Below are 14,008 nucleotides of genomic sequence, written 5' to 3'. Positions count from 1 at the left end.
TGGCACAATGATATAACTTATCAGAAAGTGAATGGAATATGTTGTAAATAGACAAAACCATATACAGAACATAAAGTATATATATATCTATAACTTGCGAAAATTTAAACATTCAATGAATTTTTTTCTTCTTTTCATTGATCATTCATGATTATTTCAACCAATATTTATTTTTCTAAAAAAAAAAAAACAAAAAATGTAAATCCATATCACTTTGTAAGCCATGAAATGATCCAATGTCTAGGACTAGGCGCTACCTCATACATTGCCTTGTCACAATATTTCAACATGCAACCTCTTGCATTGTTGAATAAACTCTGTGAAAGATAGTAATGTTTTTGCAAACTGGCAAATTACATCCACCATTAACATTCCAAATTTTTATTGTCCCTCAGTGACCGTCCAAAATATTGTTGAGGATTTCCTCTGTATTATAGTAATGATATCACATTTCTTTAACACATCAATTCTCACCACTATAAAGTCTGTATTTTTTTTTAAAAATCTGTGCACACTTTTTGATTGGAATCTACAACCTTCAACTCTCGCTGGTGCCACAAGGGTACATATGCATAAGTGGTGGAAATCCTAGTTACAAAAACTAAGCCTAACTGGTCCTCAATTTGTCCCATCTGCGTAGATGGCACTGAGTCTGCTGTTGCATCTGTCAATGGCTCTGTGCTGAAGGTACTGTTTGGCCTGTGCATCCTCAGCAGCACAAGGCATGGGAATATAGTCTTCTGGGATATCCATAAAGCCTGCAGACAAACACAGTCATCTATATATCACCGTTTTACTGACTACAACATTTATATAAAGTGATTATGTTAAGTTTCACTTAAATAAAAGTATTTATCTAGAATTTCCTCCCCTCAACTCTTTTAGGATGAAACGGAGAAAGATCAACCAGACCAGGAAAACTATTTATACAGAAGATGGCCACCAGCTAATCAGGCTGTGAGGGAGAGGATCCTTCGTGTAGTGATAGTAAGATCAGAATATTTTGGTTGTTTTGTGTTGTTCTGAAATACACTCCTCTCATATATAAAAAAAAATCTAATTAATTTTACTGCAAATTGAAGATTAATTTGCCACTGCAAATCTAATAATCTTGTTCAGTGGATCATATATATAAATACAAAATAAGCTATCTTCTAAAGTCTGACTGTGGGGCCTCTTATCAGTCAATAGTGGCCAATTTTTCCCATTTTCAAAATTGATGTGGACTCAGCAACAGACCTAGAACAATCGATGTTTTATTAGTCGCACAAAATGTTTCCCTTTGTACTTGTAGTGAATGTCAATATACTTTCACAGGGGGACAGAGATGAGAGGACAAGTTACATTTTTAGATAAGAATATTTACCTGTCTGAATGACCACTAAACTACCACTACACAATCTCAATAGCACATGTGTATCTAATGACGTATTTTATACAGTTTTATCATCCTTAATATCAAATAAAGCCACGCTCTTGGTTGTTCCCTGGGCCCTGAAATGCTTGTAAAAGACAAGACTTGGAGGAAGCGTCCAATCTCTGGCAAATGACCAGAAATTTGATACCTCCACTAGCAGCTCAGGATTCCAAAACCAACGTGGCTCTAAACAATGGTTTGACAAAAGTTAAGCCAAAATTGGGTTGTTATGAGTTTTTAAACAATGGATAAGACAATATTTCATGAAGACTTTTAAGACATAATTTCAAAGTGTGACAGTATTTTTAATAATAATGTACCTGAATTCGCCCTTGGCATATCCATTCCACCAGGTGGGTAAGCATTGAGGTTGCCATTGTTATTATCTGGAAAAAAAATCCAGTTATATTATTCAATTTTACAGCAGAACTCAGAAGACATTTCATATATACATATGTTTATTTACGTCTTTGTGTTTTTTGTTGTTTTTTTTCAGGTTTTAAAACATCTGGATATGGTTAATAATATGCTACCATTTTTTTTCTCTTTGCTGTGAAAATTTATCTACATTTTCCAAGCCAAGTAGTTGTTTGTGACTAGTGTTGTTACACAGTTGTCTATATCATTAGGCAAATCAGTGGTTAACGGATGACCATGGTGGATAAGTGTCCTGATCTATTCTATAGTGACCCCAAATATGTCTCTCTTACCGAACAGAGAAATCAAACTTTACAGACATTTAAACATAATGATCCGGTTTAACCTCTTTTGATATCCTCTCACTATTGCTTACATGCTGTGTATTTCTGAAGTCAGCAACATTGAAGTATACCTCCATGTCTAACATAAGGTATAATTCTAAATAAATATGATGAGAACATTTGTGTCCTTGTATCGTGAAATCTTGATATGCAAGAGTAATAACTGATTTGGTAGATAGTACAACCCCTCCTGATTTGGTAGATAGTACAACCCCTCCTGATTTGGTAGATAGTACAACCCCTCCTGATTTGGTAGATAGTACAACCCCTCCTGATTTGGTAGATAGTACAACCCCTCCTGATTTGATAGATAGTACAACCCCTCCTGATTTGGTAGATAGTACAACCCCTCCTGATTTGGTAAATAGTACAACCCCTCCTGATTTGGTAGATAGTACAACCCCTCCTGATTTGGTAGATAGTACAACCCCTCCTGATTTGGTAGATAGTACAACCCCTCCTGATTTGGTAGATAGTACAACCCCTCCTGATTTGGTATATACTACAACCCCTCCTGATTTGGTATATAGTACAACCCCTCCTGATTTGGTAGATAGTACAACCCCTCCTGATTTGGTAGATAGTACAACCCCTCCTGATTTGGTAGACAACCCCCTGATTTGGTAGATAGTACAACCCCTCCTGATTTGGTAGATAGTAAACCCCTCCTGATTTGGTAGATAGTACAACCCCTCCTGATTTGGTAGATAGTACAACCCCTCCTGATTTGGTAGATAGTACAACCCCTCCTGATTTGGTAGATAGTACAACCCCTCCTGATTTGGTAGATAGTACAACCCCTCCTGATTTGGTAGATAGTACAACCCCTCCTGATTTGGTAGATAGTACAACCCCTCCTGATTTGGTAGATAGTACAACCCCTCCTGATTTGGTAGATAGTACAACCCCTCCTGATTTGGTAGATAGTACAACCCCTCCTGATTTGGTAGATAGTACAACCCCTCCTGATTTGGTAGATAGTACAACCCCTCCTGATTTGGTAGATAGTACAACCCCTCCTGATTTGGTCGATAGTACAACCCCTCCTGATTTGGTAGATAGTACAACCCTCCTGATTTGGTAGATAGTACAACCCCTCCTGATTTGGTAGATAGTACAACCCCTCCTGATTTGGTAGATAGTACAACCCCTCCTGATTTGGTAGATAGTACAACCCCTCCTGATTTGGTAGATAGTACAACCCCTATACACCCCTCCTGATTTGGTAGATAGTACAACCCCTCCTGATTTGGTAGATAGTACAACCCCTCCTGATTTGGTAGATAGTACAACCCCTCCTGATTTGGTAGATAGTACAACCCCTCCTGATTTGGTAGATAGTACAACCCTCCTGATTTGGTAGATAGTACAACCCCTCCTGATTTGGTAGATAGTACAACCCCTCCTGATTTGGTAGATAGTACAACCCCTCCTGATTTGGTAGATAGTACAACCCCTCCTGATTTGGTAGATAGTACAACCCCTCCTGATTTGGTAGATCCCCTCCTGATTTGGTACAACCCCTCCTGATTTGGTAGATAGTACAACCCCTCCTGATTTGGTAGATAGTACAACCCCTCCTGATTTGGTAGATAGTACAACCCCTCCTGATTTGGTAGATAGTACAACCCTGATTTGGTAGATAGTACAACCCCTCCTGATTTGGTAGATAGTACAACCCCTCCTGATTTGGTAGATAGTACAACCCCTCCTGATTTGGTAGATAGTACAACCCCTCCTGATTTGGTAGATAGTACAACCCCTCCTGATTTGGTAGATAGTACAACCCCTCCTGATTTGGTAGATAGTACAACCCCTCCTGATTTGGTAGATAGTACAACCCCTCCTGATTTGGTAGATAGTACAACCCCTCCTGATTTGGTAGATAGTACAACCCCTCCTGATTTGGTAGATAGTACAACCCCTCCTGATTTGGTAGATAGTACAACCCCTCCTGATTTGGTAGATAGTACAACCCCTCCTGATTTGGTAGATAGTACAACCCCTCCTGATTTGGTAGATAGTACAACCCCTCCTGATTTGGTAGATAGTACAACCCCTCCTGATTTGGTAGGTAAATCCTGAATACACCCCTCCTGTAAATAGTACAACCCCTCCTGATTTGGTAAATAGTACAACCCCTCCTGATTTGGTAAATAGTACAACCCCTCCTGATTTGGTAGATAGTACAACCCCTCCTGATTTGGTAGATAGACGGATTTTGTAGATATTAAAACCCCTCCTGATTTGGTAGATAGTACAACCCCTCCTGATTTGGTAAATTTGGTAGTACAACCCCTCCTGATTTGGTAGATATAACCCCTCCTGATTTGGTACCCCCTCCTGATTTGGTGGTAGTACAACCCCTCCTGATTTGGTAAATACAACCCCTCCTGATTTGGTAGATAGTACAACCCCTCCTGATTTGGTAAATAGTACAACCCCTCCTGATTTGGTAGATAGTACAACCCCTCCTGATTTGGTAAATAGTACAACCCCTCCTGATTTGGTAGATATACAACCCCTCCTGATTTGGTAGATAGTACAACCCCTCCTGATTTGGTAAATAATACACCCTCTCCTGTTTTGGAAGATAGTACAACCTCTCCTGATTTGGTAGATAGTACAACCCCATCTGATTTGGTAGATAATACAACCCCATTCTGATTTGGTAGATAGCAAAACCCCTCCTGATTTGGTAAATAATACACCCCTCCTGATTTGGTAGATAGTACAACCCCTCCTGATTTGGTAGATAGTACAACCCCTCCTGATTTGGTAGATAGTACAACCCCTCCTGATTTGATAGATAGTACACCCCATCCTGTTTTGGAAGATAGTACAACCTCTCCTGATTTGGTAGATAGTACAACCCCATCTGATTTGGTAGATAATACAACCCCATTCTGATTTGGTAGATAGCAAAACCCCTCCTGATTTGGTAAATAGTACACCCCTCCTGATTTGGTAAATAATATACCCCTCCTGAATTGGTAGATAGTACAACCCCTCCTGATTTCGTAAATAATACACCCCTCCTGATTTGGTAAATAGTACAACCCCTCCTAATTTAGTAGATAATACACCCTCCTGATTTGGTAAGTAGTAAAACCCCATCCTGATTTGGTAGATAGTACAACCCCTCCTGATTTGGTAAATAATACAACCCTCCTGATTTGGTAGATAGTACAACCCCTCCTGATTTGGTAGATAGTACAACCCCACCTGATTTGGTAGATAGTACAACCCCTCCTGATTTAGTAGATAATACACCCTCCTGATTTGGTAAGTAGTAAAACCCCATCCTGATTTGGTTGATAGTACAACCCCTCCTGATTTGGTAAATAATACACCCTCTCCTGATTTGGTAAATAGTACAACCGCCTCCTAATTTGGTAAATAGTACAACCCCATCCTGATTTGTTAGATAGTAAACCACTCCTGATTTGGTAGATAGTATAACCCCTCCTGATTTGGTAGATAGTACAACCCCTCCTGATTTGGTAGATAGCAAAACCCCTCCTGATTTGGTAGATAGTACAACCCCTCCTGATTTGGTAAATAGTACAACCCCTCCTGATTTGGTAAATAAAACACCCCTCCTGATTTGGTAAATAGTACAACCCCTCCTGATTTGGTAAATAATACAACCCCTCCTGATTTGGTAGATAGTACAACCCCATCCTGATTTGGTAGATAGTAAACCCCTCCTGATTTGGTAGATAGTACAACCCTCCTGATTTGGTAGATAGTACAACCCCTCCTAATTTGGTAGATAGTACAACCCCTTCTGATTTGGTAAATAGTACAACCCCTCCTGATTTGGTAAATAATACAACCCCTCCTGATTTGGTAGATAGTACAACCCCTCCTGATTTGGTAAACAATACAACCCCTTCTGATTTGGTAAATAGTACAACCCCTCCTGATTTGGTAGATTTGGTAGATAGTACAACCCCTCCTGATTTGGTAGATAGTACAACCCCTTCTGATTTGGTAAATAGTACAACCCCTCCTGATTTGGTAAATAATACAACCCCTCCTGATTTGGTAGATAGTACAACCCCTCCTGATTTGGTAGATAGTACAACCCCTCCTGATTTGGTAAATAGTACAACCCCTCCTGATTTGGTAAATAATACAACCCCTCCTGATTTGGTAGATAGTACAACCCCTCCTGATTTGGTAGATAGTACAACCCCTCCTGATTTGGTAAATAGTACAACCCCTCCTGATTTGGTAGATAGTACAACCCCTCCTGATTTGGTAAATAGTACAACCCCTCCTGATTTGGTAGTTAGTACAACCCCTCCTGATTTGGTAAATAGTACAACCCCTCCTGATTTGGTAGATAGTACAACCCCTCCTGATTTGGTAAATAGTACAACCCCTCCTGATTTGGTAAATAGTACAACCCCTCCTGATTTGGTAGATAGTACAACCCCTCCTGATTTGGTAGATAGTACAACCCCTCCTGATTTGGTAGTTAGCACACCCTTGCTGATTTGGTAGATAATACACACCCTCTTTTAAAGTCATTATTTATAATGAATCAATGAACATTGTAAAACTCTTTCAAGTTCATAATCGGCTCAGATCAATTTCCTGTCTCTATGTCAGTTTCTCAATTGTTTTTTTGTAAGTTATATTTTGATGAAATTGCCTGTTATAGACATCAGATGTCTACTTATAACTGTTGTTGTGAATGAGAAACTTGCATTAGAAGTAAGAAGTGTAATAAGGAATTTAGTTACCATAGATGTTACTCATGTGATCCAGATATTGCTGCTGTATTGGATCATGGTATGGTGGGGCGATATTCTGGCGCATACTAGCTGGCAAGCCAGGAGGACGAATTGTTGGGAATGGTCGTTTGCTCATGAATTGTGTCGGAGGTGGCACAGGAGAGTAGGTACCAAATCTGTAAAATTTTTAAATCATGTTTTAAAATGAATTTTTTTTCAAATAAAGACTTTCGCAATTGGAATCACACTTGAGTAATTTGTAAATGTCATTTTGGCAGCTGCAATCCCTAAATGCCAAAAAAATTAGCAAGAAAACAATTAACTAAATAATACTGTGACTTGCTGACAGATATTGGTATTTTGAAAGTTAAAGCTTTGTAATACAGAATTTCTCTCTGTTTAACAAACATCACAACTGCCAAATTGCAAATTCTGACAATCTCAAAATTTTCTGTCCTCAATTAATGACAAAGAAACAATACAATTAGAGTTAATTATCTGTGGATATTTAGACGGTGTGGGGTGGATTACATTGGCAACAGATCAGGGAGTGTCTCAGAATGACCGTCACTGTGTCAAAATTGAAACACTCAATACACAACTAACAAGAGATAATAATCCTTTATTACAGCGTACTTTCTGCCTGAAGTATTTCTAACCGATCTAATTATGACAAATTCCCTTTAAACACACTTTACATTTGTAAAATGAAGTGTGTATTGGGGAGCACCAAGTGTGTAGGATTCTCATTTTGTTAAAAATAATTACTCTGAGAAGCAAAAAAGACTTAAGATTAATATCACAAAGTGGACATAATTCCTTTCCTTTAAACAATTCTTCCTTTGTACTATTGTCAAAGCAGAAAGTTTAGAAAGTGAAAATCAAAAATCCTTGTAATAGCATATCTACAAAAACATTTTCAGATTTCTTTCCATGTTTCAAATCTATTTTTAAAGCCTTTGTGCCATGAAGCCTTTTATATTGTTTTTTAGTCACTTACCCTTGTTCCTCTTCCACCACGCTAAGGTTGGAATTTGGCATTGGACTTCCCATGGTTACTGGACCTGGTGAATGGTCCGACAGACCGACTAAACAAAACCAATTGGTATTTATCATTAACTGAACCTAATCATATAAATATGAGAAATATTTAGGAAATGATTGGTCTGAATATATCAACTTTTTTTTACACTTAAGGAAATTTTATTAAAAGTAAACATGAAAATGATGGTTTGATAACTTGTCGTTTTTAATGTAGCCTAAAGGCATTAAAATCCTTTTAATAGAGGTGTCTATCCAATTTGAAGGATTTTTTTAGCCTGTTCACTTAAATTAATCGGTAATGTACATTGATTTTTTTTTCAAACAACATCAAAGCACATTGAATTAGCATGGAAAGCCAGTATAGATAGTGAAATGTATAAGAAAACTTTCATAACTAATCATCACTAATCAATATCATCTAAACATTTCCTAAAGAAAAATCTTCACAGATTCAATTACAAGAAACACAGAAATGATGATAAGGACATCATTTTGGATGGACAATCTAAATTCACCAGTTATGATTATGAATATATTTACTGGTTTTTTTTTAGAAGAATTGAAAATCTATAAAATATCCAAAACAGATGGGATCCATTGTTGGTCTGTACCCTTCAACACAAATATTTGTAAATATGCTAAAAAAGTCTATATGTTGTTAAGTAATCGGGCTGCACACCTCAAGAGGCCTTAAACAAAGCTAGTCATTGTCTTGCCTGATACTGACGTCAGAGACCGAAATGAACACCACTAATAACTTAAGCCATCCAATATGTGTGTTATCACTTATCAGCGTGGTTGTCCTAAATAGGCCTATCAGTGGGGCAGGAACCTCTCAGTGCCTACTACTGCCAATCTTCAAAATTCATTTTAAAACACATTCACAGTTTTCTCACAAATTAAAAGCGAAACAAAAAAGTTTTATAGATCACATGATATCCATTCCCAAAACATTCTATTTTGTACTTGTAATAAACAACATTATTATACTAAAATTTCAACCCTTTATTCAGTGTAAAATTTTCTCATTCAAATGTATCAAAATTCTTCCTTGGCTAAAACTTTGTTTTAAAAATACCATTACTTTGTAGTTACTCAACATTGGTTTTTGACAAAGTTGTCATAAAGTCAACTAAAATTCCAGCAGTATTTCTGATTAAAGATATTTTCATTTGCTTTCATTTTCAAAAGTCAAGTGCTTTCAATATACTTTCAGGTAAACTATATTTTACATACTTATTGGAAAATTTCTTGTATTAGACAGTTTATTAAAGGCAGATAATTCCAAAGTAATTAAGGACAGATTAGTGATTTTTTATTGCAAGGAAAAATAAACGTAACAAACAAAGAAGAATAAATAAATGGAAACTCACTAGTGTAAAGGTCAGTGGTCGGTCCAGTCACACCTTGTCTGGTATCTTGTTGTTCTGTCGGTGTATTGTCAACATGAAGTTGTTGTACTGTTAAACAGTTGGACAACATGCCATGACCGGCCAATGGCGAATCTCCCTCCTTCTTCATCTAAAAGAGATACAATTGCAGCTGAAATCTCTTTCATTTTCTGATCAGAAATTATTTTCTGTTGGTAACGCAAGGCAATTTTAGTGCCCAAGATATATCAATATTTAAATCATTGAAGTAAGTATTGTATATTTACTCACAAACCCTGAGAAAGTACAAAACCAATAATTGGTTTTCTTCATTTTACAGCTAACTGTAAATGTCAAATTAAAGTAAATAAAAGACATAGTAATTAGTGTGAACAAATAATTATCTCCCAACAGCAAAGCTAGTAACCTTCCTTCTATCAACATCTCCTAAATATCTTTGTGAAGTTAATTATCTCTTCAAATGAACTGGAGCAGTTTACAATCCCTTTTACAATATTTCAATGACAATGTCACAGACAGCTATGAGCCTAGCAACTGTACTTCATCACACAGGGATATTATACAGATTTTAATTATTAAGTTTTCTATCACTATTTACACATTAACAGTTGTCTTTCTAATTTGGCTCTATAAATAAATATCCTCACGGTAAAAGGCTCTATTTTATATCCAACAAATTTAACACTGTGAAGACTGGCAAACTAAAAACTGAAAACGGGAATCATTACATGGAACTGGTGTCCAGCATTACACCAATCAACAATGTGCACAGGGCCACAAGTTTGATTCCTTAAACTTTGTTTTCAACATCATTTTACAATTTTAAATTTCAGATTCTCTAAGAATACTTTTACAATGTTTTCAGAATGAACTTTGTTGAATGTTTAAAAAAAATTGAATTTATAATGGATGGTGGAACAGGAGCAGTGCAATAGGCATTTATTTTCTTTACTTTATAGTACTTTACAGCCTAATCATGTCATTAAAATATTTTCTTTATTACTTCAAGAAATATAAGAGTAGTGAGGAATGCTATATGTTGTGACTGTCCTGGGATCGCTGGATATTTTCACTAAATTTAAATGGCACCAACGATGTTGTTATTCTGTACTTAATGCCTTTCACTGATTGGCTTGTCACATTTAATGTCATGGTCATGAAAAAAATGGAAAACTTATACCAGGAAATGTCACTGATCTTGAGATAAGTATAAACAATTCTCCCTTGTAATAGCCTTATATTGTAAATATAAGTTTCGTGGCTATTCAAAATAAAGGTGTATAGGCTTAAACACAGATATTACACACACTGTCTAAGTTAAAACAACACAGATATTACACACTCTGTATAGGTTAAAACAACACAGATATTACACACTCTGTATAGGTTAAAACAACACAGATATTACACACTCTGTATAGGTTAAAACAACACAGATATTACACACACTGTCTAAGTTAAAACAACACAGATATTACACACTCTGTATAGGTTAAAACAACACAGATATTACACACACTGTCTAAGTTAAAACAACACAGATATTACACACTCTGTCTAGGTTAAAACAACACAGATATTACACACACTGTCTAAGTTAAAACAACACAGATATTACACACACTGTCTAAGTTAAAACAACACAGATATTACACACTCTGTATAGGTTAAAACAACACAGATATTACACACACTGTCTAAGTTAAAACAACACAGATATTACACACTCTGTATAGGTTAAAACAACACAGATATTACACACACTGTCTAAGTTAAAACAACACAGATATTACACACACTGTCTAAGTTAAAACAACACAGATATTACACACACTGTCTAAGTTAAAACAACACAGATATTACTCACACTGTCTAAGTTAAAACAACACAGATATTACACACACTGTCTAAGTTAAAACAACACAGATATTACACACTCTGTATAGGTTAAAACAACACACGTATTACACACTCTGTCTAGGTTAAAACAACACAGATATTACACTCTCTGTATAGGTTAAAACAACACAGATATTACACACTCTGTATAGGTTAAAACAACACACGTATTACACACTCTGTCTAGGTTAAAACAACACAAATATTACACACTCCGTCTAATTTAAAACAACACACGTATTACACACTCTGTCTAGGTTAAAACAACACAAATATTACACACTCTGTCTAGGTTAAAACAACACAAATATTACAAACTCTGTCTAGGTTGAAACAACACACGTATTACACACTCTGTCTAGGTTAAAACAACACAAATATTACACACTCTGTCTAGGTTAAAACAACACAGGTATTACACACTCTGTCTAGGTTAAAACAACACAAATATTACACACTCTGTCTAGGTTAAAACAACACAGGTATTACACACAGTCTAGGTTAAAACAACACAAGTATTACACACTCTGTCTAGGTTAAAACAACACAGGTATTACACACACTGTCTAGGTGAAAACAACACAAATATTACACACTCTGTCTAGGTTAAAACAACACAGATATTACACACTCTGACTAGGTTAAAACAACACAGATATTACACACTCTGTCTAGGTTAAAACAACACAGATACTACACACACTGTCTAGGTTAAAACAACACAGATATTACACACTCTGTATAGGTTAAAACAACACAGATATTACACACACTGTCTATGTTAAAACAACACAGATATTACACACACTGTCTAGGTTAAAACAACACAGATATTACAAACTCTGACTAGGTTAAAACAACACAGATATTACTCACACTGTCTAGGTTAAAACAACACAGATATTACACACACTGTCTAGGTTAAAACAACACAGATATTACACACACTGTCTAGGTTAAAACAACACAGATACTACACACACTGTCTAGGTTAAAACAACACAGATATTACACACTCTGTATAGGTTAAAACAACACAGATATTACACACACTGGCTAGGTTAAAACAACACAGATTTTACACACACTGTCTAGGTTAAAACAACACAGATATTACACACTCTGACTAGGTTAAAACAACACAGATATTACTCACACTGACTAGGTTAAAACAACACAGGTATTACACACACTGTCTAAGTTAAAACAACACAGATATTACACACTCTGTATAGGTTAAAACAACACAGATATTACACACACTGTCTAAGTTAAAACAACACAGATATTACACACACTGTCTAAGTTAAAACAACACAGATATTACTCACACTGTCTAAGTTAAAACAACACAGATATTACACACACTGTCTAAGTTAAAACAACACAGATATTACACACTCTGTATAGGTTAAAACAACACACGTATTACACACTCTGTCTAGGTTAAAACAACACAGATATTACACTCTCTGTATAGGTTAAAACAACACAGATATTACACACTCTGTATAGGTTAAAACAACACACGTATTACACACTCTGTCTAGGTTAAAACAACACAAATATTACACACTCCGTCTAATTTAAAACAACACACGTATTACACACTCTGTCTAGGTTAAAACAACACAAATATTACACACTCTGTCTAGGTTAAAACAACACAAATATTACAAACTCTGTCTAGGTTGAAACAACACACGTATTACACACTCTGTCTAGGTTAAAACAACACAAATATTACACACTCTGTCTAGGTTAAAACAACACAGGTATTACACACTCTGTCTAGGTTAAAACAACACAAATATTACACACTCTGTCTAGGTTAAAACAACACAGGTATTACACACAGTCTAGGTTAAAACAACACAAGTATTACACACTCTGTCTAGGTTAAAACAACACAGGTATTACACACAATGTCTAGGTGAAAACAACACAAATATTACACACTCTGTCTAGGTTAAAACAACACAGATATTACACACTCTGACTAGGTTAAAACAACACAGATATTACACACTCTGTCTAAGTTAAAACAACACAGATACTACACACACTGTCTAGGTTAAAACAACACAGATATTACACACTCTGTATAGGTTAAAACAACACAGATATTACACACACTGTCTATGTTAAAACAACACAGATATTACACACACTGTCTAGGTTAAAACAACACAGATATTACAAACTCTGACTAGGTTAAAACAACACAGATATTACTCACACTGTCTAGGTTAAAACAACACAGATATTACACACACTGTCTAGGTTAAAACAACACAGATATTACACACACTGTCTAGGTTAAAACAACACAGATACTACACACACTGTCTAGGTTAAAACAACACAGATATTACACACTCTGTATAGGTTAAAACAACACAGATATTACACACACTGGCTAGGTTAAAACAACACAGATTTTACACACACTGTCTAGGTTAAAACAACACAGATATTACACACTCTGACTAGGTTAAAACAACACAGATATTACTCACACTGACTAGGTTAAAACAACACAGGTATTACACACACTGTCTAGGTTAAAATAACACAGATATTACACACACTGTCTAGGTTAAAACAACACAGATATTACACACACTGTCTAGGTTAAAACAACACATGTATTACACACTCAAACTCGATTTCCTAACTGTTTTATCCAATATAACTTTGCTGTTTTTGTAGGAAGAAAGCTGTTTTGTTCCTGTTAAGATATAACTGAAT

At 35.9% G+C, this 14,008-nt stretch overlaps 1 protein-coding gene across 1 annotated transcript in view; it reads right to left on the bottom strand.

Annotated features, from left to right (window-relative positions):
• Positions 1-618: 618 nt before the first annotated feature.
• LOC132554119 (zinc finger protein GLIS3-like) overlaps positions 619-14,008 on the bottom strand; it is a 34,669-nt gene continuing 21,279 nt past the window's right edge. The window contains exons 7-11 of the mRNA XM_060218419.1: positions 9,341-9,488; positions 7,924-8,011; positions 6,933-7,099; positions 1,738-1,803; positions 619-758 (exon numbers count right to left, since the gene is read on the bottom strand). Of these exons, the coding sequence (XP_060074402.1) occupies positions 619-758; positions 1,738-1,803; positions 6,933-7,099; positions 7,924-8,011; positions 9,341-9,488 (609 nt within the window). The remainder of the gene's footprint in view (positions 759-1,737; positions 1,804-6,932; positions 7,100-7,923; positions 8,012-9,340; positions 9,489-14,008) is intronic.

This window comes from Ylistrum balloti, unplaced genomic scaffold (assembly GCF_031769215.1).
Source record: "Ylistrum balloti isolate Yb309-2 unplaced genomic scaffold, AGI_CSIRO_Ybal_v1 Utg370380, whole genome shotgun sequence".
Lineage (NCBI taxonomy): Eukaryota > Metazoa > Mollusca > Bivalvia > Pectinida > Pectinidae > Ylistrum > Ylistrum balloti.
The sequence above is the reverse complement of the archived record's forward strand: the minus strand, read 5'-3'. Positions and strand labels throughout refer to the sequence as shown.